The sequence below is a fragment of the Siniperca chuatsi genome, linkage group LG17 (genome assembly GCF_020085105.1).
Source record: "Siniperca chuatsi isolate FFG_IHB_CAS linkage group LG17, ASM2008510v1, whole genome shotgun sequence".
Taxonomy (NCBI): domain Eukaryota; kingdom Metazoa; phylum Chordata; class Actinopteri; order Centrarchiformes; family Sinipercidae; genus Siniperca; species Siniperca chuatsi.
The window spans coordinates 9,796,400-9,823,957 of record NC_058058.1 but is presented as its reverse complement, the minus strand read 5'-3'; the positions used below and the strand labels follow the sequence as shown (position 1 = coordinate 9,823,957).

Below are 27,558 nucleotides of genomic sequence, written 5' to 3'. Positions count from 1 at the left end.
GGAGAGAAGCGGTATTGCACATTACGTTTCGAGTGACGTAGGTGACGGAAGTCTCTTTTACGTCAACACGTGTGCGGACTTGTAGCGTCAGTCCAGCTCAGTTCAGTACATCCATGAGTTTAGTACGTGAATATTTGCACGCTCGCAGTTTAAAGGAAGAAACACCGAGAGGGGGTTGCCTTTGCTTTTTACCCCATGCAGACATGCTTTCAAACTAGGATCTATCGAGCGATGAGGACTCCTCTACATCCCCTCAGAGAAGCAGGAGGGCTGGGCTTCACTTTTTGACGGTCTGACTCTGTGGGGATTGTGCAAAAGTTACCAGAACATTAAAGGCAAAGCTGCTTTTTGTAACACTGATGCAACACAGAGTGGATTTCTGATTTAAGGAAGCATGATTTTGAGGAAAATACAACCAGGAGCCTGCAGAGCATGGTTGTCTCGGGTGAGTCGTTTTCTGTTTTTAGAGTTAACTGTCAAACTAGAGCCATACTGTTGATATATTGGCCTATATATTTACATACTGTATAGTTATTATAGCAAAAGGGCTGTTAAACGAATAAGAAGCAGCTGATCATGTTTCCACAATCATATCTTTCACACTTCCTGTTTTGGTACGCCCTAGTCGTACCCTGACTTTATTGGCATTTGGTCAAACTTTCATGCAAGTCATTGCAGTGTGCTGACATGCAGAGTTAGTGTACCAGCGCTATAATAATATAATATAATAGTAGTTTGATTAGATCATGCCCTCAAGGGAGTTTGCAGTGCAATAAAAAATATATATATTTCACTCTGCGGTTCTGCAGAAATCCTTAAACTTACATCACTCTCCTTCCAGGTTTCCGTGAGGCAGGAGCTGTGTTTCTTCTCCTCCGTGCCCTCCCAGCCGGTGCCCCCTCTGGCCGAGACCCTGCAGGGCTACCTGAGGGCCCTGGAGCCCCTGCTGCCCCCCGAGGAGCTCAGCCACACCCGGAGGATGGTGCAGGAATTCGGGAGGCCGGGCGGCCTCGGTGCACAGCTGCAGGAGGGGCTGGAGAGGAGAGCCAGACACACCAAGAACTGGGTCTGTGTCTGCTGGATGTGGGAAATGTGACAGATGTTAGAGATGGATAAGGGTGTGTTTTTAAAGCACAGACAGAGCTGCCGTGGTGTGTTTCAAGCACTCATGGGTGGGTTTAACAGCGCTGTTATATATCAATATATCAGGCCAAAGCAGTGGTGCCTGAAAGCCTACAAAAAACAAAACGTTACCTGCTCTTCACCTCTTGTAGAAAGATAAACTCTGACAAGAAAAGAATAAAAATTATCTATAACTGTATCTTTTAAGTTGTTGCACTGATTAGGTATTAAACAAAGCAAAGAAGCTTCAAAATACAATCATAAATTGCTTCACAATAAAAGCATTCAGCACAAAATGTCAAACAAGCAGGATTTTAACAAACAAAAGAGCTACAAAATAAACTGTACATAACATTAACAACATCAACTAAAAAGTCAAGAAAAAACAGTCAAGAAAAGCGAGGGAATCTACAGCAAGTCAGTTATAAACAGTTGTTTGTTTTATAGTAAAATATGATCAGCACCTGGAACCTGTTTTGCATTAAAATACACTTAAATACAATCATGGGACACATGTAGTGTATTTATTTCACTTTAAGTAAATTCAGAAATTAATGAGAAAATGTGGACAAAATGCTCCATGGACGAACTTTGCGCCCAGTTTCACGGAAACCTTTTGACAGGTTTCTGAGATATTTAGTCAACTAGTAAACAAATAAATGGGGCTGAAAACACAACCTTCTTCATATAGATAAGAACGGTTTACAATGAATGAATTAATGTTTTATTATTGTGTCATGCATATAGCTACGCTTAGCTCACACTGGCCTACAAGACACCACAGATTCATACAATACACTTTAAAAACTGACGTCAGTGCTTCTAAGGACATATATCATCGCTGTGGTTTGGCCCCAACCACAAAGTTTCTCCTGCTTGAAAGTCAATCCTGTGTGTGTGTGTGTGTGTGTGTGTGTGTGTGTGTGTGTGTGTGTGTGTGTGTGTGTGTGTGTGTGTGCTGTCTCCCCTGTAGGTCTCACCCTGGTGGGTGCAGTGGGCGTACTTGGAGAGCAGACAGCCGCTGCCTGTGCACTCAAACCCAGCCATCTCTCTGCCCAGGAGAGATTATAATGGCTGGAGGAGCCAGCTAGTGTGAGTCAACACATACACACACACACACACACACACACACACACACACACACACACACACACACACACACACACACACACACACACACACAAATACACACACATACACACTACACCAACACTGACACCGCAGAGTGTACGCCAGTATCTGCTTTAATATCATCAGATACACCTCTGAAAAACAATTTAAATATACTTAATTCAGGGATGAAATGATACTTTCAGAGCGCAACAAGACCAAACTTTAGTGCCCCTTCGTTTGTTGATTTGTCACCTAATTTGTTGTTAGTGTCTCAATCAGCTGACGCAAATGTAGTTTATAGTAGATTATTCATTTTTGCATTATTTTAAAAATGCAGGAATGAGCTATTACACTTTACTGGAAGCTGATAACCAAAACTCTAAGAGTGCCACATAGTCCCATTATATTTAAAAAAATGCAGACATCTCTATGGCTGATATCTCCAAAACTCGGCAACTCACACCAAAACAATCTAGATGGATAAATAGCACTACAGGTCAGAGGAAAAATATTTTTGATTTTGGGGTGAACTGTCTGTTTAAACATGATCTGGACACACACACCTGTTTATTTTGGAAATCATTGTTGTCATTACGACCTTGTAACCTGATTACCTGCTCCTCTAAGAGCCGGGGGAAACTCTACCGACTTTAAGTTTAGACAAAATAATTGCATAAATTGGGAAAATTCAGCTCAAAATGTGGTTGTGATGTGATGCTTTTCAGTCCTGCTCTGTTCTGAATTAGTAACCTCTAAAGGGTAATTTGACACCTCTGGCAGATTTGACTGAACATGAACTGTTTGTGCATGTTTAAAAGCGAGCACATAATCAACTGTGTGACATAATAAAACAACTGTCTCCACTTAGGTTTGCATCTAAACTGATAGCAGCAGTTCTGGACTTCAAGGCCAAAATCAACACGTAAGTAAGACTCCGCTGGAGCCAAATGAAAATGACAATTATTGAGTTTTTATCAAACTGAAGACAACATTGTCTTATGCATTAATAAAGCAAAAAGTTAAAAGTTAATCTTTCTTCTAAATGTTATAAGAGCAGTGGTGGAAGAAATATTCAGAAGGATTCTTTACTTCATTAAAAGTAGTAATACTGCAGTGTAAAAGTATTTTATTTTAAGAATTATCAGCAAAATGTACTTAAAGTAATAACAGAATTTGTTATGGCCCCTTTCATAGTGTTTCATAAGTGTTGGGCTGCAAAAAACTCAATCTTATGATGACATTTCTGTCTAGAATTTAGGCCCAAAAGCCTTATTTTGTAGTGCAGTAAGAATATTTCAACGTGTTTTTCATTTAAATCAACTTGCTTTTAGAAAATTCTTGACACAAGTTGACATGACTTTTATTTGTGGGAAAAGTGATCACAGGTATCGATTGTTACTCTGTACAACACAAGTTGATTTGTGTTAAAAACAGGTTGAAATTATCCTACTACACTCTACTTTTTAAAAGAAAAGAAAACTTTAAGGACTCAATTTCAGACTAAAATCACTTGATAAGAGGGAGATTTTTGTGTGTGTCATGTTTTAGAAGCTCATCGTGTTTTGTATGAAAACTAATCTGCAAAATATGGAAAATAACTAGTAACTACTAAAATAATGGAGTAAGAAGTACAATATTTCACTCTGAAATGTAGTGGAGTAGAAGTCTAAAGTGCCATAAAATGTAAAGTACAAGTACCTAAAAACTGCACTTAAATTCAGTCATTGAGTAAATGTACTTAGTTACGTTCCATCACCGCACTGCATGCATCAGCATTTATTTCATACTGACCTCAATAAAACCATATTTAATGGTGTACAGATCACCTCTGTGTTCATGTTTGTCAGTGTTACTGCTCTCTAGAGATAAATACAATGAGCTCAGGATATAAAGTAATCCCATTACAAGCAAAATAAACCAGCTGCTAATAACTATCTGCTACTATCATTAGAGCCAGTTATTAACTACTGAACTGTTGTCGACCTTTGTTCAGATGCTGCAGTAATCCTCCTTTTTAATCTGTTGTCTTACACTTTCACTTGCTTCTATTTTAGTGCTGTAACCTTAAACCCTGCTGGCATCGGCCTGTGTTTCTTTATGCGCCTGTAACAGTGTCTGTGCAAAGCCAACAGCACATTACTGAAACCTCGTTTTCCCCAAAGGAAAATACAAGTTGTAAACAGATCTTCGTCGTCTGTTTTGAGCAACAGTTTACCACATGAGGATATCTGTGATAGTTTTACTATCTGAAAGTGTGTTACAGTATAAATCCCACCCTTTTAGCCACGAAGCAGGCTAAACCGAAGTGTTTTCCGGCTGACTTCTACTTCTTTTTTCCACTTTTTTTAATAGCTAGACCTCCGAACTATCTCTCCCTCCACATGCACACACACACAACAGTGGCTGACTGTAACTAAGTGCTTAAATACTTCTACTCCACTAAATTTCAGAGGAAAATCTATTGCTTTTTACTTTTTACTCCACTGTATTTATTTCAAAGCTATAGTTACTTTGCAGATTGAGATTTTACACACAAAACAAACAGTAAGTACAAAACATCAGTTTATAAAATATGATGCATTGTTGTAGAATAAACCGCACGACAGTATGAAAAGTAGTGAAAAATCAGCTCCACCTCGACCAACTACAAGATTAAATGCTTAGATGTTTATGCGTCAGCAATAATAATCCAATAATATGATCAGCAGCAATATATTTAAATGAACTCTTACTTTACCTCGTTATCCTGTGAAAACTGTGTATCACATATATTTATATGAACCAGCAGTCGTAGAAGAAGTACTCAGATCCTCTCCTTAAGTAAAAGTAGTAATACCGCAGTGTAGATAAGTAAATAAAGTCTCATCTTATCTTAACCTATAATAATACTTTCATAATTTATGTGTTGATTATATTTTATATTATTAATCTGAATCTGCAAAGTAACTAAAGCTGTCAAATGAATATAGTGGAGAAGAAAGTACAATATTTGCCTATGAAATGTAGTGGAGTAGAAATATATAAAGTAGAAGTACAAGTACCTCAAAATATCACCAAAGTACAGTACTTGAGTAAATGTACTTGGTTACAGAGATTCTTTTAGGAAAATTTCCACATGAATTGAAAAAAGTATGAAATTGTTTGTTGTCCTTGATTCATGAATATGTTATTTCCCCAGCAGACAAAAAAGTTTCAATATACTGGATGTGTATCTGCCATGACACGACGCATCCACATCAAATGCGGTTTCTTTGTCAACGTCATTATAAAATTCAGTATTTCCCCCCTCAGTTACATTCATTGAGTCACAGCAGGCCTCTGACTCAGTTTCGGGTGCCGCAGTCATCTCTGGCCTCATGGTACCTTACAGGAAAATAATGCATGCAGTGAGATTGAGCTGATTTTAACTACTTTATTAAGTTTTATGAAGACATTTCTGTCTAGAATTGAGGCCCAAAAGCCTTATTTTGCAGTGCAGTAAGAATATTTCAACGTGTTTTTAGTTTAAATCAGATAAAAGATTCTTGACACAAGCTGACTGAAATATTTCTGCTACACTGGCAGATTTTTTAAAACCATTTTAAAAGGAAAGAAAAGTTATTATTATTAATTTTTTTTAGGTATCGATTGTTACTCTGTATCGGCAGATATTCTGAGTTGAGGTATCTGAATCTGTATTGGGAGAGGAAAAAATGAGGATTGGTGCATCTCAAACAGCCATCAGCTGTTATAAGTCTGAGCAGATTGAAATAAAACAATGTATTCAGAAAAATGTATACATTTGCTAGAAAACATTACTAGAAAACTAAGCATTAACAGAGACATCTGTCTGCTTCTGCCTCTCTCTGTCAGCGGCCAGCTGCCGGTCGAGTACATGCGAGGGAAGCCTCTCTGCATGGAGCTCTACCCGCTCCTCTTCTCCTCATGCAGGATCCCCGGCCCCAAACACGACTACATCGCCCACCACGGCCGCTCCCGACGCTCGCCAACACACATCACAGTCGTCAGGAACTACCAGGTGGGACGAGCCGACAACAGACGATATAAATAACAGATTTATATTTTCTCCTTTGTTCTCCCTTGTTGTTGACTCATAAGCATCATTTAGCACCGTTTTGGGATTGTTGGGAAGTTATACGACATTGCACTCATGTTGAGTCTTGTGCAGTCACACCTACTTTTGTTTGTTTTGTTTTTTGCTTTCCTGCCTGTTCATTTGTTTTCTTAAGGCCCAAACTACTTACAAATGTACCGAGCCTTGTAAAAAGGAGTCACATGACTGCACAAGAAGCCCTTTTATTGGACAGAGTTTTGGCAGCAGGTCATACTGAGAGATTAGAGATTTTAGCAGAAAGAAGAATCAAAACAAATCTGATCCCAGTCCTTTCAACTTAAAATAAGCCTCATACACTTATATGTGCTCTCCGCCTTCGCTTGTCTTCATATCAGATAAAAACGTGAGAAAACTGTCGTGTGGTCATTTCAGTTGAGGAAAAATGCCAACAAATACATTCAGTTGCTTCTATTTTGTCATATCATGAGTCCAGATAACGTAAACCCATAAACACGTTGGCCAGGCTCGCCCTCTGAATCAGCTCATGCAGTTTAAAGTAGTTATAACTGAATTTCTGCGTTGAACAGGAGCATTGGAGTTATGACTGGATAATTTAAACTTCTTGGATTTTTATGGTGCACATTTTTGCTGTTTTTGTAAACACAGTGATCTTCAAATGTTGGTATTATGGGCCCATGCATCCCATTTATTGTCCCATTGGCAATCAAAAATAAAGGGTAAAACTATGTAGGGCTGCAAGAAAGGATTTCTCCCGAGGTGATGTGTTCATATTTCTTGATTTGTCCGACCACCAGTCCAAAATCCAAAGATATTCAGTTTATAGTGATATAAAATAGAGAAAAGCAGCAAATATTCACATTTGAAAAGCTGCAAAATGTTTGGCATTTGTTCCAGATAAATGAACAATTAATCAATTATCAAAATAGTTGCAGATCGATTTTCTGCTGATAACTAATGCCGATTAATCGCCTAATCGTTGAACTCTAAACCCAAGTAGGGCTGCTTGTATTTTAATCAATTTATCTGACGATTGTTTTCCCAAATAATCAATTAATCATTTGGTCTATAAAATATCAGAAAATAGTGAAAATACCAGAAGCACCATGAAGTCTCTAAATTGACGTCTTAAAATTGCTTGTTTTGTCCGATCAACAGTCCTAAAATATTCAATGTACTATCATAGTGGTATAAGAAAACATTTGAAAAGTCTTAACCAGTGAAATTTTGGCACTTTTGCTTAAAAACAGACTTAAAAAACGTGTTGAACACTATCAAAGTAGTTGCAGATTGATCGACTAATCGTTTAATAGGCTAATTGTTTCAGCTCTAAAACCAGATGTCAAATGTCAACAGCACAAATGTGTATTCAGCTTGTGTTGTGGCGGCAGCAGCACTGCACATGTTGCTGTGGGTGGTGATTGTGAAAGAGAACAGCTCCAGAGGTTAAATGAATCACTACTAATATATTTACTGTGAACACTCCCTGAGACGGTCTGTAGCTTGGAAAAGCACAGAAGCACTAAACACAACATTGTGCCGAGGGGCTGTTTAGGTCAGGTGACACCTGCTGTTCCCAAAACCAACACAGAAAGCTTCACGCCTCTAACATCTCTCATCAAATCATCTATAGAGGGCAGACGTAACAAAGATGGCCTCCCTTTTCTCCGTTTTCCCCACTAGTTCTTCCAGCTGGAGGTTTACAACAGCGACGGCTCTCGGATGACGGAGAGTCAGATCCACAGCCAGCTGCTGAGGATCAGGTCTCAGTCCTGGAAGACGGACAAAGAGCCGATGGGCATCCTGACCAGCGAGCACCGTCACACGTGGGGACAGGCCTACAACCGCCTGCTGAGAGGTAAATCACAGGACGACATACACTCCCGTCAAACGGGTGTATGTAGCATTTACTGTATACCCAAATACCCTACTATACTATGTTTCTACTGTTATAATATAGTAGAATATTTTGCAAGTTTTAACCCATTAATTACAAGTAAGCAATTACAGCTGATCATGTTCTACTTTCCAGACTGCAAACTTCATTGCCTGTTGCTTATAATAATAATAATAATAATAATATAATAAGTTGCAGAAAAACGTGCTTTAGAAAGGACATCAAAAAATGTAGTCTGCTTTATTCTTGTAAAAATATATTTTTAGTGAGCTGTGATGATTTTGCAAGCAGAGACTGATTCTGATATTTCAGCGTTAACCTGCCAAACAGAAACATGATTAATGCAAGAAAACAACCAGTTTCACATAATATAATGTTCAGCGTGTCCATGTGGACTCACTGTCAGCGGTGGACGAAGTATTCAGATCCTTTACTTAAGTAAAAGTACTAACTTGTACTAATCATTTCAGCTCTACTTGTATATATTGTTAGGTATAGTAGTTTAACTTATAACAAAGCATCATAAGTAACAAGTAACTAAAGCTGTCAAATAAATGTAGTGCATTAAAAAGTTCAATATTTCCCTCTGAACTCTAGTGGAGTAGTATAAAGTAGCATGAAAAGAAAACACTCAAGTAAAGTACAAGTACCTCAAAAGTAGAGTACCACTGCCACCACTGCTCACTGTACATCTTCAGAGTTTGATCCCAACAACACAGCTTGTGAGTGCAGAATTTCTCAGATCTTGGATGTCGGAGTTTCCTTAAATGCATCATCAGGTAACACTTCTTGCTCTTCTCTGCGTTACCAGATTCTCTGCAAATAATCCATAAAGAAAGCTGATTTATTGATCACTAAAAACAAATCCAGACTTAAGTACCATAAATGTTCTTAGGAGTCAAAGCTTGTATGTGTTGATAAATGTGTCTTTGTTATGGGCCAACACAGTGATAATTTTATATAAGAGATATGGCACTAGAGTTAATCTTGAAATGTTTAAATACTCAGTGTTTGTTCTTTCTGTCTTTTTGTTTCTTTCCATGCGCTCTCTCTCTCTGTCTGTCTGTCTCTGTCTCTCTCTGTGTGACTCAGATAAACTAAACAAGGAATCAGTTCGGCTGATAGAGACGGGACTTTTCTCCTTGTGTTTGGATTCTCCAGTCATGAGGATATCAGATGAGAAGTATGCACACGCACATTTACGCGTACACACTTTCCTCCTCTAACACTTTCTCTCTGTCTCATAATCCACACTCAGGTATTTCTGTGTTTCCTACATGTGTTGGCTAATCGTCTGTGTGTGTTCAGATATCATTGTGTTGTCTGTTGACATTCGGTCTTAAGCAACAATGTACAGTTGTCACTTCCTCCATTTGAAATGTCGTCCCAGTTGCTTCTTGTTGGCAGCTTTGTATCTAAAAAATGATACACACTTAGATATGAATGTCTGTCTTAAATAATTGACATATCATTTTTGGAAGAAGTACTCAGATCCTTTATTTAAGTAGAAGTAGAAATGCCACAGTCTAAAAATACTCCATTACAAGTAAAAGTCCTGAATTCAAAATGTTACTTAAGCAAAAGTACAGAAGTATAATCAACAAAATGTACTTAAAGTATCAAAAGTAAAAGTACTCATTATGCTCAAAGTGTTATATTGTTATAGAATATTATTCTGTTTTTATCACTAACAAATATTATAAGAGCATTTTAGTATTGTACTGCATCATATCATATAAGTATATCACATGTTATTTTACGTTAAAAAAAAAAGTAACTACAAGTGTCAAATAAATGTAGTGGAGTAAAAAGTACAATATTTCACTCTGAAATGGAGTAGAAGTATAAAGTCACATGAAATGGAAATACTCAAATGGTTTTTCTTGTGTTATGTTGATTTTGTTTGTTCCAACTTTGATTGACAGGTACGCCAGCCGTAAGGCAGCGCAGGTTCTGCATGGAGGCGGGACGTTCTCCAACAGTGGTAACCGCTGGTTTGATAAAACGCTGCAGGTGAGCGGCAGGAATATTCACGTATGAAAAGGAAAGGTTAGTTTATATGAAACTAGCTGATGCAGCCGTTACTGTAGGCTAACTGTTGTCTGTGTTTGTGTGAATAGTTTGTGGTGGGCGAGGACGGCTCATGGGGTCTTCTGTATGAACAAGCCATAGCTGAGGGTCCGCCCATAGCAACGCTGCTGGATCATATCCTGGAGTACTGGTGAGATAAAGTCTTAATGAGGAGAGACATGATCATGCCCTGATGCATTTGTGGTGTTTTATATATTTTTTGTGTTTGAATAATTTCCTTTATTGGGTCTGACTTTACAACCCAGCAAGCACCAAATGCTGGAATTTGTCTGGCACGTAATTTTGTCCTTGCTGGCTGCCATACAGTCTGACTGTGAGCCAATCAAACAAGGCCTCAGGCCACCTAACACACGACTTTAGCTGGATTCAATGTTGTTTATTTGAGGTAAAAAGAAAATATAACAGCATCTATATGTTACAGGTTCTATACATTTCAAATAAAATTAAGCAGAGAGAATCTTTTACTGGTAGAAATTATTCCTGGCAGGTTTTTGTTTGCATCAGAGCTTTCCTCTTGTTCTTTTGATTTTCTTTTTCTTTCCCCTCCAAGTTTTTCTTTCAGTTTGGCTTCAGCAGTCTTTAAGTATGTACTGCTGAAGCCAAACTGCTTTTAACCTGAACCCAGATTGGTATATACATTTAGCTTGTCTTGGTGTGTGGCTCTTTTGTACTGTATCCATGAATTTGAATAATTTTGGTGATCCCTGACTTTTCATCTAGTAGCATCATCAGGTCAAAATCTTTATTTATCCAATACTTTGGTTTATGACCAAATTCCTACAAAACTAATGACATTCCCATCAGCCTCAGGTGTACTTTGTCTTTAGCATGCTAACATGCTAAACTAAGATGGTGACCATGGTAAACTTTATACCTGCTAAACATCAGCATGTTAGCGTTGTCATTGTGAGTAGCTAGCAGTTAGCATGCTGATGTTAGCGTTTAGCTCAAAGTACAGCCTCACAGAGCTGCTAGCATGTTGTACACTCTTTGTCTTGTTTCTGTCTTGTATTCCTGTGAGATAATCTTTTTTGTTTACCAGCCAGTAGCAGGGGAACCAAGCTGAGCCAAGTTAAATTTGGACACTGCTGACATGAATTACTGTTCACTTGTCTGTTGGCTTTAAACATGTCCTGTTAAATGTCCTGTTGTCCCTCTGTTTACTTTTAACCTAAACCTTAACCTAATATCGCTTGCCTGTTGAGTCTCTCACAATCCACTAGAAAATAATTTTTTTAAGTACTGATTCTCTGTGTTCAATGACACTTTTTTAATTTTTTGGTTTTCCACAACCTGACACGTTTCCACTCATTTGGCAGATGCTTTTGTCCAAAGTGACTTAACATTTTTCTCATGAAAACACTGTGAAACACTGTAAGAAGAGTAATCAGGGCGCTGTCAAAGAGTCACAAGGAGGTGCAAAAGCTGTTGCTAAATGTCTCATTACAACATCTGCAATGAGTGAAGAAACGTATACAGATTTAGTCAAATGGGTCATTATGATAGAATATGAGGTGGAAAATGGCTGAATTTTCTGCTTTACACCTTTGATACTCATACACGAGTAATTGTGTGTTTTCTTGACTGCAGTGAGAAACCAGACCCAAAGAGAGCGCCGCTGGTCCCTCTACCGATGCCCAAGAAGCTTTACTTTCACATAGACCGAGAAATTAAAAGGGACATAGAGCACGCCAAGCAGAACCTCGATATGTAAGCTTCTCACTTATTCTTGTGAACAGGGTGGAGTGTTTTAGTGTGAATCTCTGCAGAATACCTGTCATGATAGGAGAAGAATGGCCTCGCTGTCTCACAGTGTCAACTAGATGTTTGCTTTTCTAAATCTAACAAAGCTGAAACTTGGCCTAAAGCAAAGCCACAGCAGTGTAAACACATTTATCTTCTCTGTATGAATGTAACCTTGACTAAACAGAAAGCTGTCATTGGGCACGAGTGCCTTTTTAAAAACCTTAAAAGTCGTTATTGTGATCTTTTTCCCACAAGCCTTTATACACGGCTGTATAATTTATAATTTAGAGTACTCTTAAATCACTCAGATGCCAAGAGCCAAATGCGAAATAAAGCTTTTTTCTTACATGCACTGTGGATTTGAGCTGGACGGATGTTACTCAGAATATTATTTCTCAAAAAATAGAAATGACATAATTGGCAACACTTTACTTTAAGCCCCCATAATCAGTATATAAACATTTAATAAATGGTTTGTAACACACAATAATTTTGTTTGTAAGCAGATATAAGTGTTTGTTAATGTCAACAAATATAGCTCCTGCTTTGGGCACCCATAAGTGAAGGCTGGTGTATAAACAGATAATGATATTTTATATCATTACAACTATATTATGTCTGCATAGGAAAAGTTAGAATTGTTATAACAAATACTGCACATTAATAAACACATAGCTGTTTACAACTACATGTATGAGTGTAGAATGATTTAATCACAGATGCAAAATAATGTTTTAAATTTCCCTCAGACTGATCAACGACCTCGACGTGAACGTGTTCAACTTCAAGAGGTTTGGCAAGGAGCTTCCCAAGCAGCACAACATGAGTCCGAACGCCTTCATCCAGGTCGCCCTGCAGCTCGCCTACTACAGGTCAGTGACGGTGACGTCACTAACTTTAGCAGATTCAAAACATAGTCTGATTTTTAATGTTTGCAATTAGAAGAAAAATCTACCTTTTAGAAACTCTAACACTGTTATTGAACAGAAGAACATCATTTAACTGCTTATAACAGAACAGAATAAACTTTAAAAAAGTTTATAAGTCTGCCGTTTTAAAAACAACAGATGTTGACCAAAATGCTTTATACAGAAATTAAAAATGCAATTAAATAATTAAAATGAGAATAAATGGGTAAATACTGCACTGTATGTGGAACAGACATAAATAAAAACATCATAAATCACCAACATAATTAATAATACAGAGATATATGTGCAAAGGTTGACACAACTTATGTAAAATCTCCTAGCATGTGATTATTATATTGCTGTTAATGATGTTAGTGATTTTCTACATTTCCCAGAATTACCTTCAGCAAGACGCTGAGAAAGAGCTTTATTTATTTTTTATTGTGTTGCTTTCAGTCACAGGTCTCTCAGACTGAGCCAGAGAGTGAACACTGGCTTGAGTCCATATATCCGCTTAGATATCAAAGAAAAAAGACGCTTCTTGTACCTCCAGAACTTGCCTGAGAATCATTGTGTTTTTAAGTTTTCTTCAGTATTAAAGTAATCCAGTGATAGTTGTCTGTACATGCATGGGTACATTGCAAACAGGAAATGATAGTAGCTAATTCGGCATATATTTAATGGTGCCAACTTGACAAAATGTAAACAAATATTGGCAAAAAAAACAGGAATCAAGTCGCAGTCCACAGCTAACTAACTGACTCAATGGCAACAACTTCCTGTTTACATCCACCAAAGCATTATTGGAACTATAGTCCCAAAACTTACAGATCCCCTAAAGAGAAGTAAGACAAAGAAATAATAGGAGTGACAAAATTGCTAAATAAATAATAGCAAAACATTACTAAGGCTCTGAATGTAGACTTTGAAAACCCCTGATTTAGACTATTTGTTTCTGTATTCTTTGTTGTTTGTGCTGGAATGTACATTGGTGATGAACAAGTAAGACTAAAGATTGAAATTATTAGTGTTTTTAGATTATACTCCATTTTGTTCTTTTTATTTTTTTAGAGTTCACAGTGAAGTCTGTGCTGCCTGTGATATTGTCTCTCAGCGGATGTTTCGAGGAGGAAGGACAGAATATATCCGCTCGCCCACAAATCAGACGCTCAAGTTCATTCTCGCCTTTGATGATCCATCTGTATCGGTGAGAAATGCCAGTGAATTGCTCCACTGTGAATTCATTTTAGCTTGTTTGGTTTCAGGTGATTTAACAGCAAGAAGAAATGTGGCTTAGCTTGTAATCATAGTGCGTTTTTTGTTTTTGTTGCAGCGGGAAGCAAAGCTACAGCTATTCAGAGAAGCTGTTGATGCCTATGCAGCTCTGACTAATCAGGTAAATAACAAGTGGACTTTCAACAGCTTTTGTCATCTGTTATTAACTGATAAACACTTATCTTCTAGTTTGTTTCCCTGCTCTGTTCAGGCACTTAATGGACACGGCATTGACCGCCACCTGCTGGGGCTCAAGCTGCAGGCCATCGAGGAAGGACTCAGCATTCCCAAAATCTTCATGGATACAGCTTACGGCCTGGCAACACACTGGAAACTCCGAACAGGGCAGGTGTGTTTCTGTGTGATAAAGTGTGTGTCTTTGTTGTGTTAACAGTCCTGTAGCACAACAGGAAGTGGGGATTATGTTTTAAAAAATGTTATGATACTGTGAATATATAAGAGGGAATTTTCTATCAGTGGTTTTCCAGTTGTTCTGGAGCATGTGATGTTCTCTTAATGTGGTGCATTTACCGCCAACAAAATGCAGTTTGGGAGTTTCCAGCAGTCAAGCTGCTTATCTTCTGTTTTTTTTAAATGATGACACTCAGACTTATTTGCTCCTGACAGCAGGAGTTTTTTATGGTTTAATTTTAATTTCCCTAGTTCTATACATCACATTTGTGTTATTACCCCTTAACAATGTGGCTAGCTAATGTATATAATGTGAGTTTTCTTAATCTGGTGATTCACTCTGGATTCATCCTGCTTGATCAAAGTCAATGCTTTTCCTTAACTTTTCACACTGTATTCAGTCTAGACGTGTAATTTACATACAGTGCAGTGAACCACACTTCTATTGTGGTAAAGATAAATAACAGGAGATAGGAGTTGTCAGATGGTTTTATATCAAGGACACCCTAATAGGTCTGCTTTTAATTTGATGTAATTTAAAAGGATTTAGCATTTCGGCCCACTTAAACCAATTTGAGAAGGTTTTTACCCTCATAGATTTGAATGTTATGTAGTGTTAATGGCACGACAACAGGGGGGAAAGTGAAATGTATGAGCAAAGTAGTCATCCTCATACGTTTCTCATTTTGCTAACTAGGTACTGAAATAGTAGTGATGCTTTGTGGAGACTCACTGATTCCCCTCAATTTTTATTCTTTTCACATTCTTCTATTATATAAGACAATGAAAAGCAGGCAATCTTCACACTGGTGTGGCGGAAACTAGCAAGTATTTGGTAATTTTCCTTGAAAAATGACTTAAATGGTTCATAAATTATTAAAATTATTACTGATTAATTTTATGTCCTTTTTACTAATGATTCCAAGTAAAACAAACAATTATTAAAGTTTTGTTTTACACATTTAAAGTTGTGATTCTTAACAGTGGAACACAGTTTATTGCTTTGAACATACATTTGATGCAATATTGTGATATCGGACAGGCATATCGCCCAGTTTTAGCATCTGCATTATGTTTGTACAGGTCTAACGTTTTCTCTTTTGATACATTATCTCATGTTTTCGTCTCTCTTGCTCCTTCAGGTGCCTGCGAACACAGACAGCGTGATGTGTTTTGGGCCCCTTGTTCCCGACGGTTACGCCATTTGCTACAACCCCCAGGCCGACCACGTCCACTTCTCCATCACCGCCTTCAACTGCTGCGAGGAGACACATGCAGCAACATTAGCGCGCACGCTAAAGGACACCTTGTGTCAGCTGCAGGAGCTACTGCAGCCTACTGTGTAGAGCTGCTCCTGTCCAACAGCATAAACCCACTCTTCTACACCTGGAAAAAAACAACATTTTGTAGAAGTCTTGATGAGGCTTGTTTTTGACATGGATGTTTTCATGCGCACGCTTCACTTGAGCGGTTAAATCTGAGATAGTATTGAAGACACAGTGTGTCTGAGGTGCTTTTGATGCAGCAATAAATCATTTTCCTTTTCTAGCAAGAGCTGAGCAAGCAAGATGCATTATAGTTGCTACAGTGGATGCACTTGGAGGCAGCTAATGCTACAATATATCTGGGTGAAAGCAAAACAAAGTTAAAACCAGCCTGACACTCCATCATTAATCAGAACAAGCCAAAAACATGTGTGTGTAAACTGACTGCACTCCTTTCACGAGCCATGAGATGACCAGCAGCCTCTATTGAGAATAAACATGTTTCATGTGTTGCACTGCTGTCAGTTAATTGACAAATGTTTATGGAAACCATTGATTTTGTAGCGTAACAAGTCTGTTTTGAAATGGACCAAACGCCAGAAAGCTGGTTATTAATGGTGACAGTGCATGTATGTATTTACTGTATTTTGAGATGAAAGTGAAAAGGCTTTGGTCCCCTTGCTGGGGCGTGTTGATCTGCTCTCAATCTGCAGGACTGGTTAATAAAGCCTGTTATCACATGATCCCGCGTTTAAATGCTTGGTGTGTGTGTGAGAGAGAGTATGACAGTGGTTAGGAAAGGTGTAGTACAAACACCTCAGAGATGTGTTTGCATGAACTAGTGTGTCTGTGTGATGGCAATTTTTGCTCCAGGGCCTCCCAGTGGGTTAATTCGAATTAAGCTTTAGAAGACAAGGACTTTGGATTTTGTCCCCCATCACTTACAATGAAAGTGCATTAGGAAGGGATCTTTTAATGGCCAGTATGAACAGGAGGAATGATTACAATATGCCAACCCTGTTTCAATGTTCATATGGGCATCTGACTATTGTTTTAATACAGACTTGCAAAATTATGAACCAATCCTTTAACATATCTGTTAGGGAATTAATTTTTATATTCTTTGTAATACTGCATAATTCCTTCTGCTTTGTCAACCATTTATTATTATTATTAAGTCTGTGTTATAGGTTTTTGTAAACCAGGCAGTTCTCTATGCCAAGGACACTACTGTAAACTAGATTTTTAATCCCAGTGATAAACTTTCCTGGTTAAATAAAATTATTTTAAAAACACTGTAAAGTAAAAAGTGGCTGGATTTAAAAAGAAACGTAAACGAAAAAGTAACAATCATTTTCCGTTCTTACGTTATTATTACACAATGTATATAACTGTTGTAACCACAAAATAACAGATGGGACTTTTTAATGTGTCCGTGCTGCTGATTGGACGAACTGAAACCGGAAGTTACGACAGCAGCGGACGCATCACGTTTAATTTAAAACCGGAACAAACAAAAGAAACCAAACCAAAGCTCAGCAGCTGCTCGGTGCTTTCGTGGAACTGTTACTAAACAATAAACACATAGTTTGTGTGTTAAATAAGATTATTTAAGGGACACTGACGAGCGGATTTCAGGTCTAAAGTTCCGCAGCTTGGAAAAAGAAATGGAGATGAAGATGATAGCACATTAGCCAAACATTATTATTATTTTTTTTATGTTTTTATTTTATTTTACAAGTTATCTCTTTTATTTAGTAAACCTGTAAGCTTTTATTTTTAGCTATAATGAAGGGCTCCCATTCTGCTGTGTCAAGCCAGAGGAGGAGGAGCAGGGGGGGCAGCGGGGCGGCCGGGCTGCTCTATCCGCTGCTTGGTGCGTGTCTCTGGGCTGCGGTGGTCGGGTACAAGCCGGTGATCATAGTGCACGGTTTGTTCGACAGCTCAGGGAATTTTAAAAACTTACAGCGGTTCATTAACGAGGTGAGTGGTCGGAATAAAGACGAACTGATGGAGTGGGGTTGTTTTGTAGATGTTTAGTGTATATACATTGTATTGTTCAGGAGTTGACCTTATAAAGTATATACTGCAGGCCTTGCTTGTATAACCACATGTTATCAGCTAAACGTGGACCCGCACAATGCAAAATGTATTGAGCCACATTAGTCAGCTAGAAAATTGTCTTGTAATGTAAACTGAATTAGTTTTCTGCATTATTCCTGCAGCAACACCACAGGAAAGTGAGTAACTACTAATGTAGGTTCATGCACTTAAATGTAGTATTATAGAGTTGTAAATGTGTTATTTTGGTTTAATATAACCTGTAGTTTGCACTGTAATATTCTATAATGTTCTCCATAATTTGTATATCAAAAATGCCAAACTATCTTGAGCCAGTCTGGACTTTTTGTTACATTAAATCTGTGAGAATTGAGTTGTGTGCAGGAGGGTTTATTCAGTAAAGTTGTCCGTACTTGCAATGATAATGAAGCATTTAAAATGCACATAGAAATGTGCCCTTTCCTGCTTTTCTTCTTGAATCCTCACACACCCTTTGAAACAGACACACAGTTTGAGATTGTTTTGGGAGTGACCTGATTGAGATTAAGATGTGATGATGTTGCAAAAGGGAAGTTTTTGTGTGGGAGCACTGGCAGGGTTGATGAGGTTAAACCAAGATTAAGTTCCTCTTTTTCACCTCTGCTGTATTAGAAAGCTAAAGACTGAAACCTGACTACAGATTGAACAATTTGAAAGCGGAAATTCAGACTTCAATCTGCTTCAGTTAGTCTGTGCTCCTGCCTTTTTACCAAACAACCTAATGAATCATAACTATTTAAAGCACATCCTTATCAATTAGTAGCCAAACATCCCCATGGATCTTTGGTAACACAGGAGCTTTGGTTTTCCTTGCTGTTTAACACTGCTGTTGCTTTTAATGCAGAGGTTAGTGTGTTGTTTCTTATATCTGTCTAACGTTTAATGCAATATGACAAATTACTTAGACACACTCCCTCCCTACAAGCCCAGTACACCCTGTTTATGAAGTGAAACCATCTTCTTCTCCCTCCTGCAGTCTCATCCTGGAACAAACGTGACGGTCATCGACTTGTTCGATAGAAGTGCCAGCCTGCAGCCCATGTGGAAGCAGGTGGAGGGATTCAAGGCAGCTATTTACCCAATAATGCAAAACGCAGCAGACGGGGTCCACTTTATCTGCTACTCTCAAGGTCTGTGAGTGCATTTGTGCAAAGTGAAATAGAGACATAAATGTGATATTTGCTTAAGATTATAAAACAGTCTTGGTATGTGTCTTTAGTTACAAAAGCTGACCTCAGAGTGACCCTGTATTCTGTAAATTGTAAATATTTCACACCTATATTTAAAAGATGGGGCTTTACAGGACTCACTGTTTGTTGTTTTATTCTCTTGATACATTTTTTTTACATTTCTGCTTCAGTCAGGAGTTGGAATTTCCCAGCCAGCAGCTTGTAATTCAAACTGCTAAATGTTCCAGTTAATAAAAACCAGGGGAAGAGATAGTTTCTTTGCCCAACATACATGTAAATTACTCATGGGCAATTTTTGCCAACCTGCTTTTACAGAACAGTAGTATTTCCTTGAGGAACCTTAGATTTCAATTTAATTTCTTATAATTTTAACATGCTTTTATAGATTAAAGTTCAAGCTATACTGAAAATCTGAAAACTTTTGATAATTCAATCAATCAAACTTTATTTCTATAGCACCTTCCAACAATCGAAGCTGGAAGTGCTGTACAACATTAAAAACAAGATAAAAAATAATAATGATAATAATAAATAATAATAAAAGTACAAATAGGTCAGCAGAGCACATTACAACATTAAGATAAAGAGAAGTGTCACAGGGCCTCTAAGTGTTAAAAGCTATTCTAAATAAGTGGGTTTTAAGTTTGGCTTAAATTGGATAATTGATTTATCATTAAAGCATTTTTTTCAAGCATGATGCCAAACGTTTCCTAATTTCAGCTTCTAATTTGTGAGGATTTTATGCTTTTCTTTATGTTATCTGGTAGATAATTGAATATCTTCAGGTTTTTGGCTTTTTTTCTGGTAAAAAGCCAAGATTTTCCAACTTCCAACAGCAACTTTTGTTGACTTGATCACAGGTGGGCTGGTTTGCAGAGGAATCCTCTCCACTCTGTCTGACCACAACGTCCAGACTTTCATCTCTCTGTCATCGCCTCAGGCCGGGCAATATGGAGGTGGGTTCAAAGCTGAACACATGATTATGTTTAAAGCACCTATAATAACAATATATCAAATGATAATGTGAAAATAGTGTGACAATGTGAAAGGGGTTGCTCATGGTGATGAACCTATCGAGAATTATCACCTGAATCTGCAGCTCCCCTCGGCTTTATGAAGCTTTATAGTGAGTTTCAGCTCTTTGTTTAGCTGTCTGACCCACAACTTTACTGTTTTGATTCACTCTCACAGCTCTCATAGCATCGTTTTCAGCCGCAGCAGGCAGCTGTTTTCAGTGAAAGGCAGATGAAGCCTTATGAGCTTTGGGACTTTCTTTCTATTTGTGCCGAAAAAAGATTTGAAGCTTCGGGACTTCAAACTCAGCAGCACAGTGACATGTGGTGGCTTGTAAAACTTATAGCAGCCCTTCAAGACTGGGGTCGAAGTACTACAACACCTCGCTGATTTTAATAGTTTTAGCCTCATATGTGTGCAATAAAAGTCCAAGAAGCTTATTACCTTATTATATCTGTAATACTCTAGTTCAGAAGTGCTGCACTGAATGTAGATGCTGCTGTGCAATATAGAAAAATAACTGATAAATGCATTGTTCAAAAAGTTTAGATCTAAAACATTTTTGCTGACACAAAATATTAATGTACCTTAATGCTGTAGTTTAGGTCGAGTGTCCACTGAGGACTTATTTTGACTTCTTGGTTGATACTTATGTGTGACTGCAGAATGATATTCATTAAAGGGGCTGTGAGCGATATCAACATTTTTGCTAACTTCCTGTCTGTTCTTGCACACTAACACTCCCCTCCCTCCACCCCACATGACCACCCTTCCAGCGATCAAAGGCCAGACCGATGTAAATGCAGGATTTGCATGACTTTTTTTTTTTTTTTTTCTGGCAGCTTTCTTTTGTTCTTTCTTTTCTTCAGCAGTCTTCATTAGCTTTGCGTATTTGGTGGTGTAAGCCGTTCCTGGGAGCGCTGGAATAGGTAGCGTCTCCTGTTCAGCAATGGTCAGTCACACTTCAGCTCTACTGCCTGCCGGTAAACGTGCAGAGAGCTCTCTCTCCTGATTGGATGAAGTGGGAGCGGGATACCAGAAAATGTATTTTCTGTTTACTGCACAGCGGAGGGACTCGGAGACCCATGTCTCTATTTCAGTGATGGCTGTCGGATTGTAGAGCTATTTAACACTTATTTTAAATTACCTTTAAATTACTTTTATTACATTATTACTTGGTATCAGGTGGAAATGTTCTCGTGCTTATTGTCATTGTTATGTCTTTGTAGTGTACATCACCATGTTTCTCAGTTATTCTCCTTTCTTCTCATCCCTCTAATGTGCCTATCACAAAGTTTAGCTGCAAAACTGTCAAACTGAATGAAGTGCTTTCTAATACACCAGTGACGTTTGAAGCTTCTTCAGTCACAAGGTATTCGATACAAGCTCCGAAACAATGTATTGAAACAGTGAGATTCACAGGACTGAAACAAGCTTCGGTATCATCTGCCCATCTCTTCTGAAAACCCACTGTGCACTACCTGCTCAGCACCAAACGGCAGACACACAAAGTTAGCGACTAGCTTGTGAACACAGTGGAGCATTTAGCAGCTAAAGAGCCAGATATTTCCCTCAGGAGTTCGTAGAGACCAAAAACAGAGCTAAAAGAGAGTGAATATTGGACTTACATTCATCAAGTGGACACAAACACAACTCCAAATGAATAAGCAACTGTTTGCTAATATCAGTTCACCATATCAACTTAAAATGTGCTGATATGTCAATGTTGTGTTCACAACATGTTCTGCTGCTGCCAAGTGACCAAAAAAATCAATTACTGCAGGTTTAACATGTTAAAGAACTGGTTTATTCTCTCCAATGCTCAGGCTTCATCCTGCTCTGTCTCCTGTTTTCTCTCAGACACAGACTACTTGAAGTACCTCTTCCCACAGTTTGTGAAGTCCAACCTTTACCACCTCTGCTACACTGCAATAGGTCAGAGGATATCCATCTGCAACTACTGGAATGGTGAGACTCCAAGAATAACTTTCTCATACAGTTGGCACACAGAAGGTGTGAGTTTGTGAATTATATTCCTGAGCTTGTCAAACCTGAAAATTAGATATTCAATGCGCTGTTTTTTTGAAGATTATGTCAGATTCAAAGAGATTTAGTATAAGAAAGGGTGTGTGTGTCTCAGATTGTTTAACTACCAAGAAGCCTCATAAACAAGTGTTTTAACATACTGGTTGTTTGTCCTCTCTCTTCTTCCTCCTCCTTCCTCTCCAGACCCCCACCACAGAGACATGTATGTGAACAGCAGTGATTATTTGGCACTGCTCAACAGCGAGAGACAAAATCCAAATTCAACAGGTCAGCACATTCCTTGTGGGTAAAACTCCCACCATAAGTTTAATGTATATAACTGTAAGTGGGGGGGGGCATTCTATCTTTATGATGCAACAGTGACAAATTTTGACCTCATGACTCCTAAAGAAATGTCAATAAGTAGGAGAAGTTTGTTGTGCCTACTAATAATAATTCATAAATAACAATGTCCTATCAGATGGTCCCTAGGAAGTCAGAGTGCTGAATAATGCATAAAATATGCATTTTGTTTTTATTTAGTCACATATGGTACAAATAAAGATGCACATTGCACAAATGTAAAGAAACTATTTACAGTAAACACTTTAAGATGTCGTCTTCCTCAGTGACACAATATATCAGGTAAAGCTAGTATTTATGGCAGAGCTGTCGTACTGGATTGCAATAGGTGGAACAGGTGTACCCAATAAAGTGGCCACTTAGTGTATATATTTAGTATGTTTTAATATCTCAATCTCAGAGTGGAAGAAGAACTTCGTCAAAATCAAAAAGCTGGTGTTAATCGGAGGACCAGATGATGGAGTCATCACTCCCTGGCAGTCGAGGTGAGTTCATCCTCTGTCTTGTTCAGTTTCTCAAAAATATTTTCGTGCTTGTGCTCTTTTGATCTAACATATGATTTCATTTTCTTATTTCACTTTCTTATAGACAAAATAATTTTACGGTAATCTTTGACACATTGCACATGTGATTTTCTTGGACAAAATGTTGGGACATTTTCGCACTTTGAAGTCGTCTTCCGCACTCAAATGCATTCATATTTTTCTGTCATATACACTTGAGGTACACAGCTGCACGAAACTGACTCTGGTGCTAAAATACCTCTGAAAGACCAGAGTTAATTTCATTGAGTATTATTCATGCACTTCTGATGAAAGCCAAAACACGTCAGTTGTTGAGTCTTACTTTTTTCCAGTTTAATTTGATTAATACAGTCTTATTGAACTACAAGGATGCAACAGTTTTATCCTTTTTATATGAATTTTTACAGCTTTTCCAGTGTCATGTAACACTTTCTATGCTTAGTTACTCGGCTTTGCGAGATTTGCTTTTTTTAGACTGTGGATGATCAGATGACTCTCATGTGATGCTCAAACATTAAACCCCTCTGCCTCTCTCATGATTTTTAGTCAGTTTGGATTTTATGACGACAACGAGACCGTTGTTGAGATGCAGCACCAAGATGTGAGTGAAAATCACACAACAGACACACATACAACACTGTTTTTAGTTTTATTTCAATTCCCTTTGTGATCATTACAAATACTTTGATATTATTTTGGATTATTTTCATCTATAGCCCACATGGACCTCTAAGACACCAAAAATACCATTGCAGTGGATTTATCAGAGAAGCACAGAACTTCTCACACATAATGTTACATAGCAAACAAAGAACTTTATTTTCTGTCCAACTTTTACAAATAAAATCTGCCACAAAAAAGGTTAACTTCCTCAAACACAACTCAAGTTTTTTCTTCATCTTCAATCTCACCTAAATCACATAACAATCTAAGTCTTTTCTCTTCAGTGAGAGCATTAAACCTACACATTTATATTGGTAATGGTAGCGTAATTGAACGTAACTGTGCACACAGAGATATTTGGCTTTTTGGGTAAGTTCTGCATAAAGCTCTACAATATAATATGTTCATAATTTAGGTTTGTACCAAACATCAACAGACCATCTTTCCTTATACATCAGTAATAATTTGCACTGAGCATTATTTTAGCCTGTTTTGAAAAAAAAAAAAATAAATAAATAAATGAACCATACAAAAATAAAGATTTTACGCTACTAATCCAGGGGTGTCCATGCAAAATGTTCCAGTTAAAGATCTTTGTAGTTAGCCGCTGTTCAAAGCTGGAACATCTCACTTTATGTCTGATGTTTGGAGGTTCCCATCCCAGTGCAGCACATCATTCTCCAGTTATTTGTTGCCTTGGGATAATATACCCAGTTTGAAACAGTAGATGAATTTAGAAGAACATGCCTTGAATCATATTCTTCTTTTCCTGTTTCAGATGTATTTAAGAGATGTTTTCGGTCTGAAGACGCTGGCGGCTCGTGGAGATCTGATCATCTGTTCAGTTCCCGGCGTCGCACACATTTTTTGGCACTCGAATGAGACCGTGTTTCACACATGCATGGAGAAGTGGCTCGTGTAGAACAAAACTCTGTTTTACAGCACGCACACACACACAGATACACACCTTGCAGTTTTATAAGCTCTTAACTCCCACCAGGTTTGAAGCTCTCCCTCTACAACCAGTGTAAATCCTCACAACCATTTGTGAGTGTACTCTGAAGGATGTAATCTCAGTTTTTTGGATTACAATTCTTAGAAATCACTTGGTAATCAAACAGTGTTGCCAACCTTTGTCTTTCCTTATACTTTCTGTTGGTGAGGTTTGTGTTTCTGTAGATACTACTTGGTTACTTTAAAAGGAATAGTTTGACATTTTGGGAAATGCACTTATTTGCTTTCTTGCGGAGAGTTAGATACGAAGATTGATACCACTCTCATGTCTCCCCGGTGTATATGAAGCTATAGCCAGCAGCCAGTTAGCTTAACTTAGCATAAAGACTGAGGGAAGCAGCTAGCCTGGCTTCATCCAAAGCTAACAAATCCACCTACCAGCACCTCTAAAGCTCACTCATTAACAAGTTATATGTTTGTTTAAACTGTACAAAAACTGATGTTTAAAAATGACAGTTTGTGGTTTTTACTGGAGGTTATGTGCTGGACTATTTTTCTTGGACGTACTGTTGAAGAAAATCATTCACGTCCAGTTCAGAGGTTTGCTGTGTTTACTGAAGCAAGTCTGCACTGGTCAAATGTGTATTTCTTCATCAGTACTCAGTTACTTCCTGGAGGCAGGTAGCCAGTGGAGACTCCAGGAAGGTACTAAAGAAAGAAATAAAACTCTGTAAAACCACAAAGTGTCATCTTTGGTAGGCAGATCTTTTCACCTTTGGACAGAGCCAGGCTAGCTTTTCCCCCTGTTTCCTGTCTTTATGCTAAGCTAAGCTAAGCTGCTGCTGACTGTAGGTTCATATTTTTTGTATGGACATAAGAGTGGTATCAATCTTCTTATCTAACTCTTGTCAAGAAAGCGAAAAAGTGTATTTCTCAAAATAAACTATTATTTATTTTAAACCATGTTGCTGCTGTTGGACAAATCCAGCACATCCCTGTCTGTGAACCAAAAGTATTTTCTCAGAAAATAAGTACATAGCACAAACTGTCAGAAGCAACAAATATAAAGGCTTCTATAAACTTGGTAAAGGTTTAACTGCTATTATGTTATTACAGTCTGCAATGGTGAAGCGAGTCAGACATTAAAGGAGCACTCCAGCAATTTAGTATTTCTTCGAAGTACTCAATTTAGTAGTCCCTCGTGTAAAAATTGGTGGAGTGCCCCCTTTAATTTGTATGAAAGTGTTAGTTTATTACTTTAAAATACCAAGCCTACATACATACAGTATATATCCATGTGTGTATCTGTGTGTGTTTGGTCACACATACCTCAAAACACCACACAACACAACAGTGCCTGAGCGACGTTCTGTCATCTTGTCTACATGTACAGACTCACTGCCCTGCTCATGTTACGATGCAGTAATTTATATCTTTTTAACCCTGGTGGGATCGTGTTTTCCTATGTTTTTGTAGTGTGCACACATGATCATGAATATCATGTTTATTATCATTATCATGCAGTGCTTTGGAGCTTTTAGTAGATTGAGCCTTAAAATGTTCCCACATGCCTCAGTGTTTCATGTCCCATACCGAAGTGCTATGACACACTGCCTTTAGTGATGGTGCTAAAAATAAAGATAGGGAGGGGTGGAGACTGATGTAGAGTGGCTGGAAAGTGGCAGTGCTATATTAGTGTTTACTTGTCCACCAGACTATTGTACGTGGCAGTCTTTACCTCCCATCGCATTTAGATATCTCAGGCATTTGAGCAACCTTCTTGTTTGTCTCTGTTGGAAAAGGGATTAATTTCTTTTAATTGTTTGCATTTTGTTCATGTTTATGGCTGCCTGTTGTACTTATAGATGTTTCTCAAAAGACGAAGAATGGAAATATGTATTGTGTGATAAAAACAAGAAGTGAATTACTATTTTAATGAGTAAAGCATGCATTGCACAATATTTAGCCAGATAAAAAGATGGGAAATGATGAAGATGGGATGATTTTAACGGTTTTAAAGTTATTAAATTTGCAATATTATTTTAATATTGTTGCATCCTTTTGTTTTGTGTATGCTTGTACAAATTAATTGCATAAGATATGGATTTAAGGGATGTCCACTCTGTTCAGTTTTCTTTGCTTTACAAACAGTAAATGTGGAGTTGGACACTTTTTTAAAAACTCAAACAGAAGCTACTATTTTGACACTATCCTACAATTTCTACAGTATTTCGTCTACAAATGAAAATGTGTCAAATGTTGTCAATTCCTCAATAAAAGACAGTTTTGAACGTCTCTTTTTGTCTTTATTGCCTATTTATTACAACAATGTTGTCCTTGTCAAGTCAGTTCTGGAAACACATGCCACCTCAAAAAAAGGTTTAACAAACTAGCAAATTAAAGTGGATAATTAAACATCCTAACTGGAAATGACCACTCATTTATCACAAATATGAATCAGCAAACATAGAAACAGTTTGTCATAATCCTGTATATTTAAATTCAGATTTTGTTTGTTAAAAAATGCAGCATTTGAAACAGTCTTACTACTTAATCCTCTTATAAGACCACATTTTTTTCTTAATAAATATATGGTATATCAGACTTAATTGAGTCTGAGTTCTTATATCAACTTATTCATATATAATGTTTTTGCTATATTTGAATTGTTGTTTATATTTGTCATTGATATGAATTTAATTCACAGTCAAGTTTGCTGTTTAACATTTACACTAATTTGCTGTTAGTGCTATGTTTTTGGCAAGTTTGTTTTCCAACTGTAAAATATTGGTACATTCTGTATCTTTAACTAAATCTAAGGG

The 27,558-nt window shown here is 37.7% G+C and overlaps 2 protein-coding genes across 4 annotated transcripts; both read left to right on the top strand.

The window, feature by feature from the left end:
• The first annotated feature begins 53 nt into the window (after positions 1–53).
• Positions 54–16,646, top strand: cratb (carnitine O-acetyltransferase b). 2 transcript variants are annotated; one of them, XM_044170674.1, is made up of 15 exons: positions 54–445; positions 842–1,066; positions 2,096–2,214; positions 3,104–3,157; positions 6,088–6,253; positions 7,991–8,165; positions 9,297–9,387; positions 10,130–10,217; positions 10,325–10,425; positions 11,886–12,005; positions 12,791–12,913; positions 14,024–14,159; positions 14,286–14,348; positions 14,439–14,576; positions 15,781–16,646. In XM_044170674.1, the coding sequence occupies exons 1-15, from the start codon at positions 395–397 to the stop codon at positions 15,982–15,984; spliced, it is 1,854 nt and encodes a 617-aa protein (XP_044026609.1). In that variant the 5' UTR covers positions 54–394; the 3' UTR covers positions 15,985–16,646. The 2 variants fall into 2 exon arrangements, with proteins under 2 accessions (XP_044026609.1, XP_044026610.1); XM_044170675.1 differs by lacking the exons at positions 54–445; positions 842–1,066 and adding an exon at positions 1,149–1,172.
• A 762-nt stretch (positions 16,647–17,408) lies between these two features.
• On the top strand, positions 17,409–25,071 carry ppt2b (palmitoyl-protein thioesterase 2b). 2 transcript variants are annotated; one of them, XM_044170677.1, is made up of 9 exons: positions 17,409–17,886; positions 18,980–19,133; positions 20,054–20,149; positions 22,068–22,175; positions 22,437–22,520; positions 22,996–23,080; positions 23,184–23,199; positions 23,666–23,720; positions 24,561–24,700. In XM_044170677.1, exons 1-8 carry the CDS (start codon positions 17,692–17,694, stop codon positions 23,681–23,683), a joined length of 756 nt encoding a protein of 251 aa, XP_044026612.1. In that variant the 5' UTR covers positions 17,409–17,691; the 3' UTR covers positions 23,684–23,720; positions 24,561–24,700. The 2 variants fall into 2 exon arrangements, with proteins under 2 accessions (XP_044026612.1, XP_044026611.1); XM_044170676.1 differs by lacking the exon at positions 23,184–23,199 and having other exon boundaries at positions 17,411–17,886; positions 24,561–25,071.
• The last annotated feature ends 2,487 nt before the right edge of the window (positions 25,072–27,558 follow it).

Excerpts from the sequence above, each read along its gene's own strand:
- cratb (XM_044170674.1), top strand. The coding sequence starts at position 395 with ATGATTTTGAGGAAAATACAACCAGGAGCCTGCAGAGCATGGTTGTCT. Across the intron at positions 10,218-10,324 it reads GGTTTGATAAAACGCTGCAG|TTTGTGGTGGGCGAGGACGG; the intron begins GTGAGCGGCAGG and ends TTGTGTGAATAG. Across the intron at positions 14,577-15,780 it reads GGAAACTCCGAACAGGGCAG|GTGCCTGCGAACACAGACAG; the intron begins GTGTGTTTCTGT and ends TTGCTCCTTCAG.
- ppt2b (XM_044170676.1), top strand. The coding sequence starts at position 17,692 with ATGAAGGGCTCCCATTCTGCTGTGTCAAGCCAGAGGAGGAGGAGCAGG. Across the intron at positions 19,134-20,053 it reads CTTTATCTGCTACTCTCAAG|GTGGGCTGGTTTGCAGAGGA; the intron begins GTCTGTGAGTGC and ends ACTTGATCACAG. Across the intron at positions 22,176-22,436 it reads CATCTGCAACTACTGGAATG|ACCCCCACCACAGAGACATG; the intron begins GTGAGACTCCAA and ends CTTCCTCTCCAG.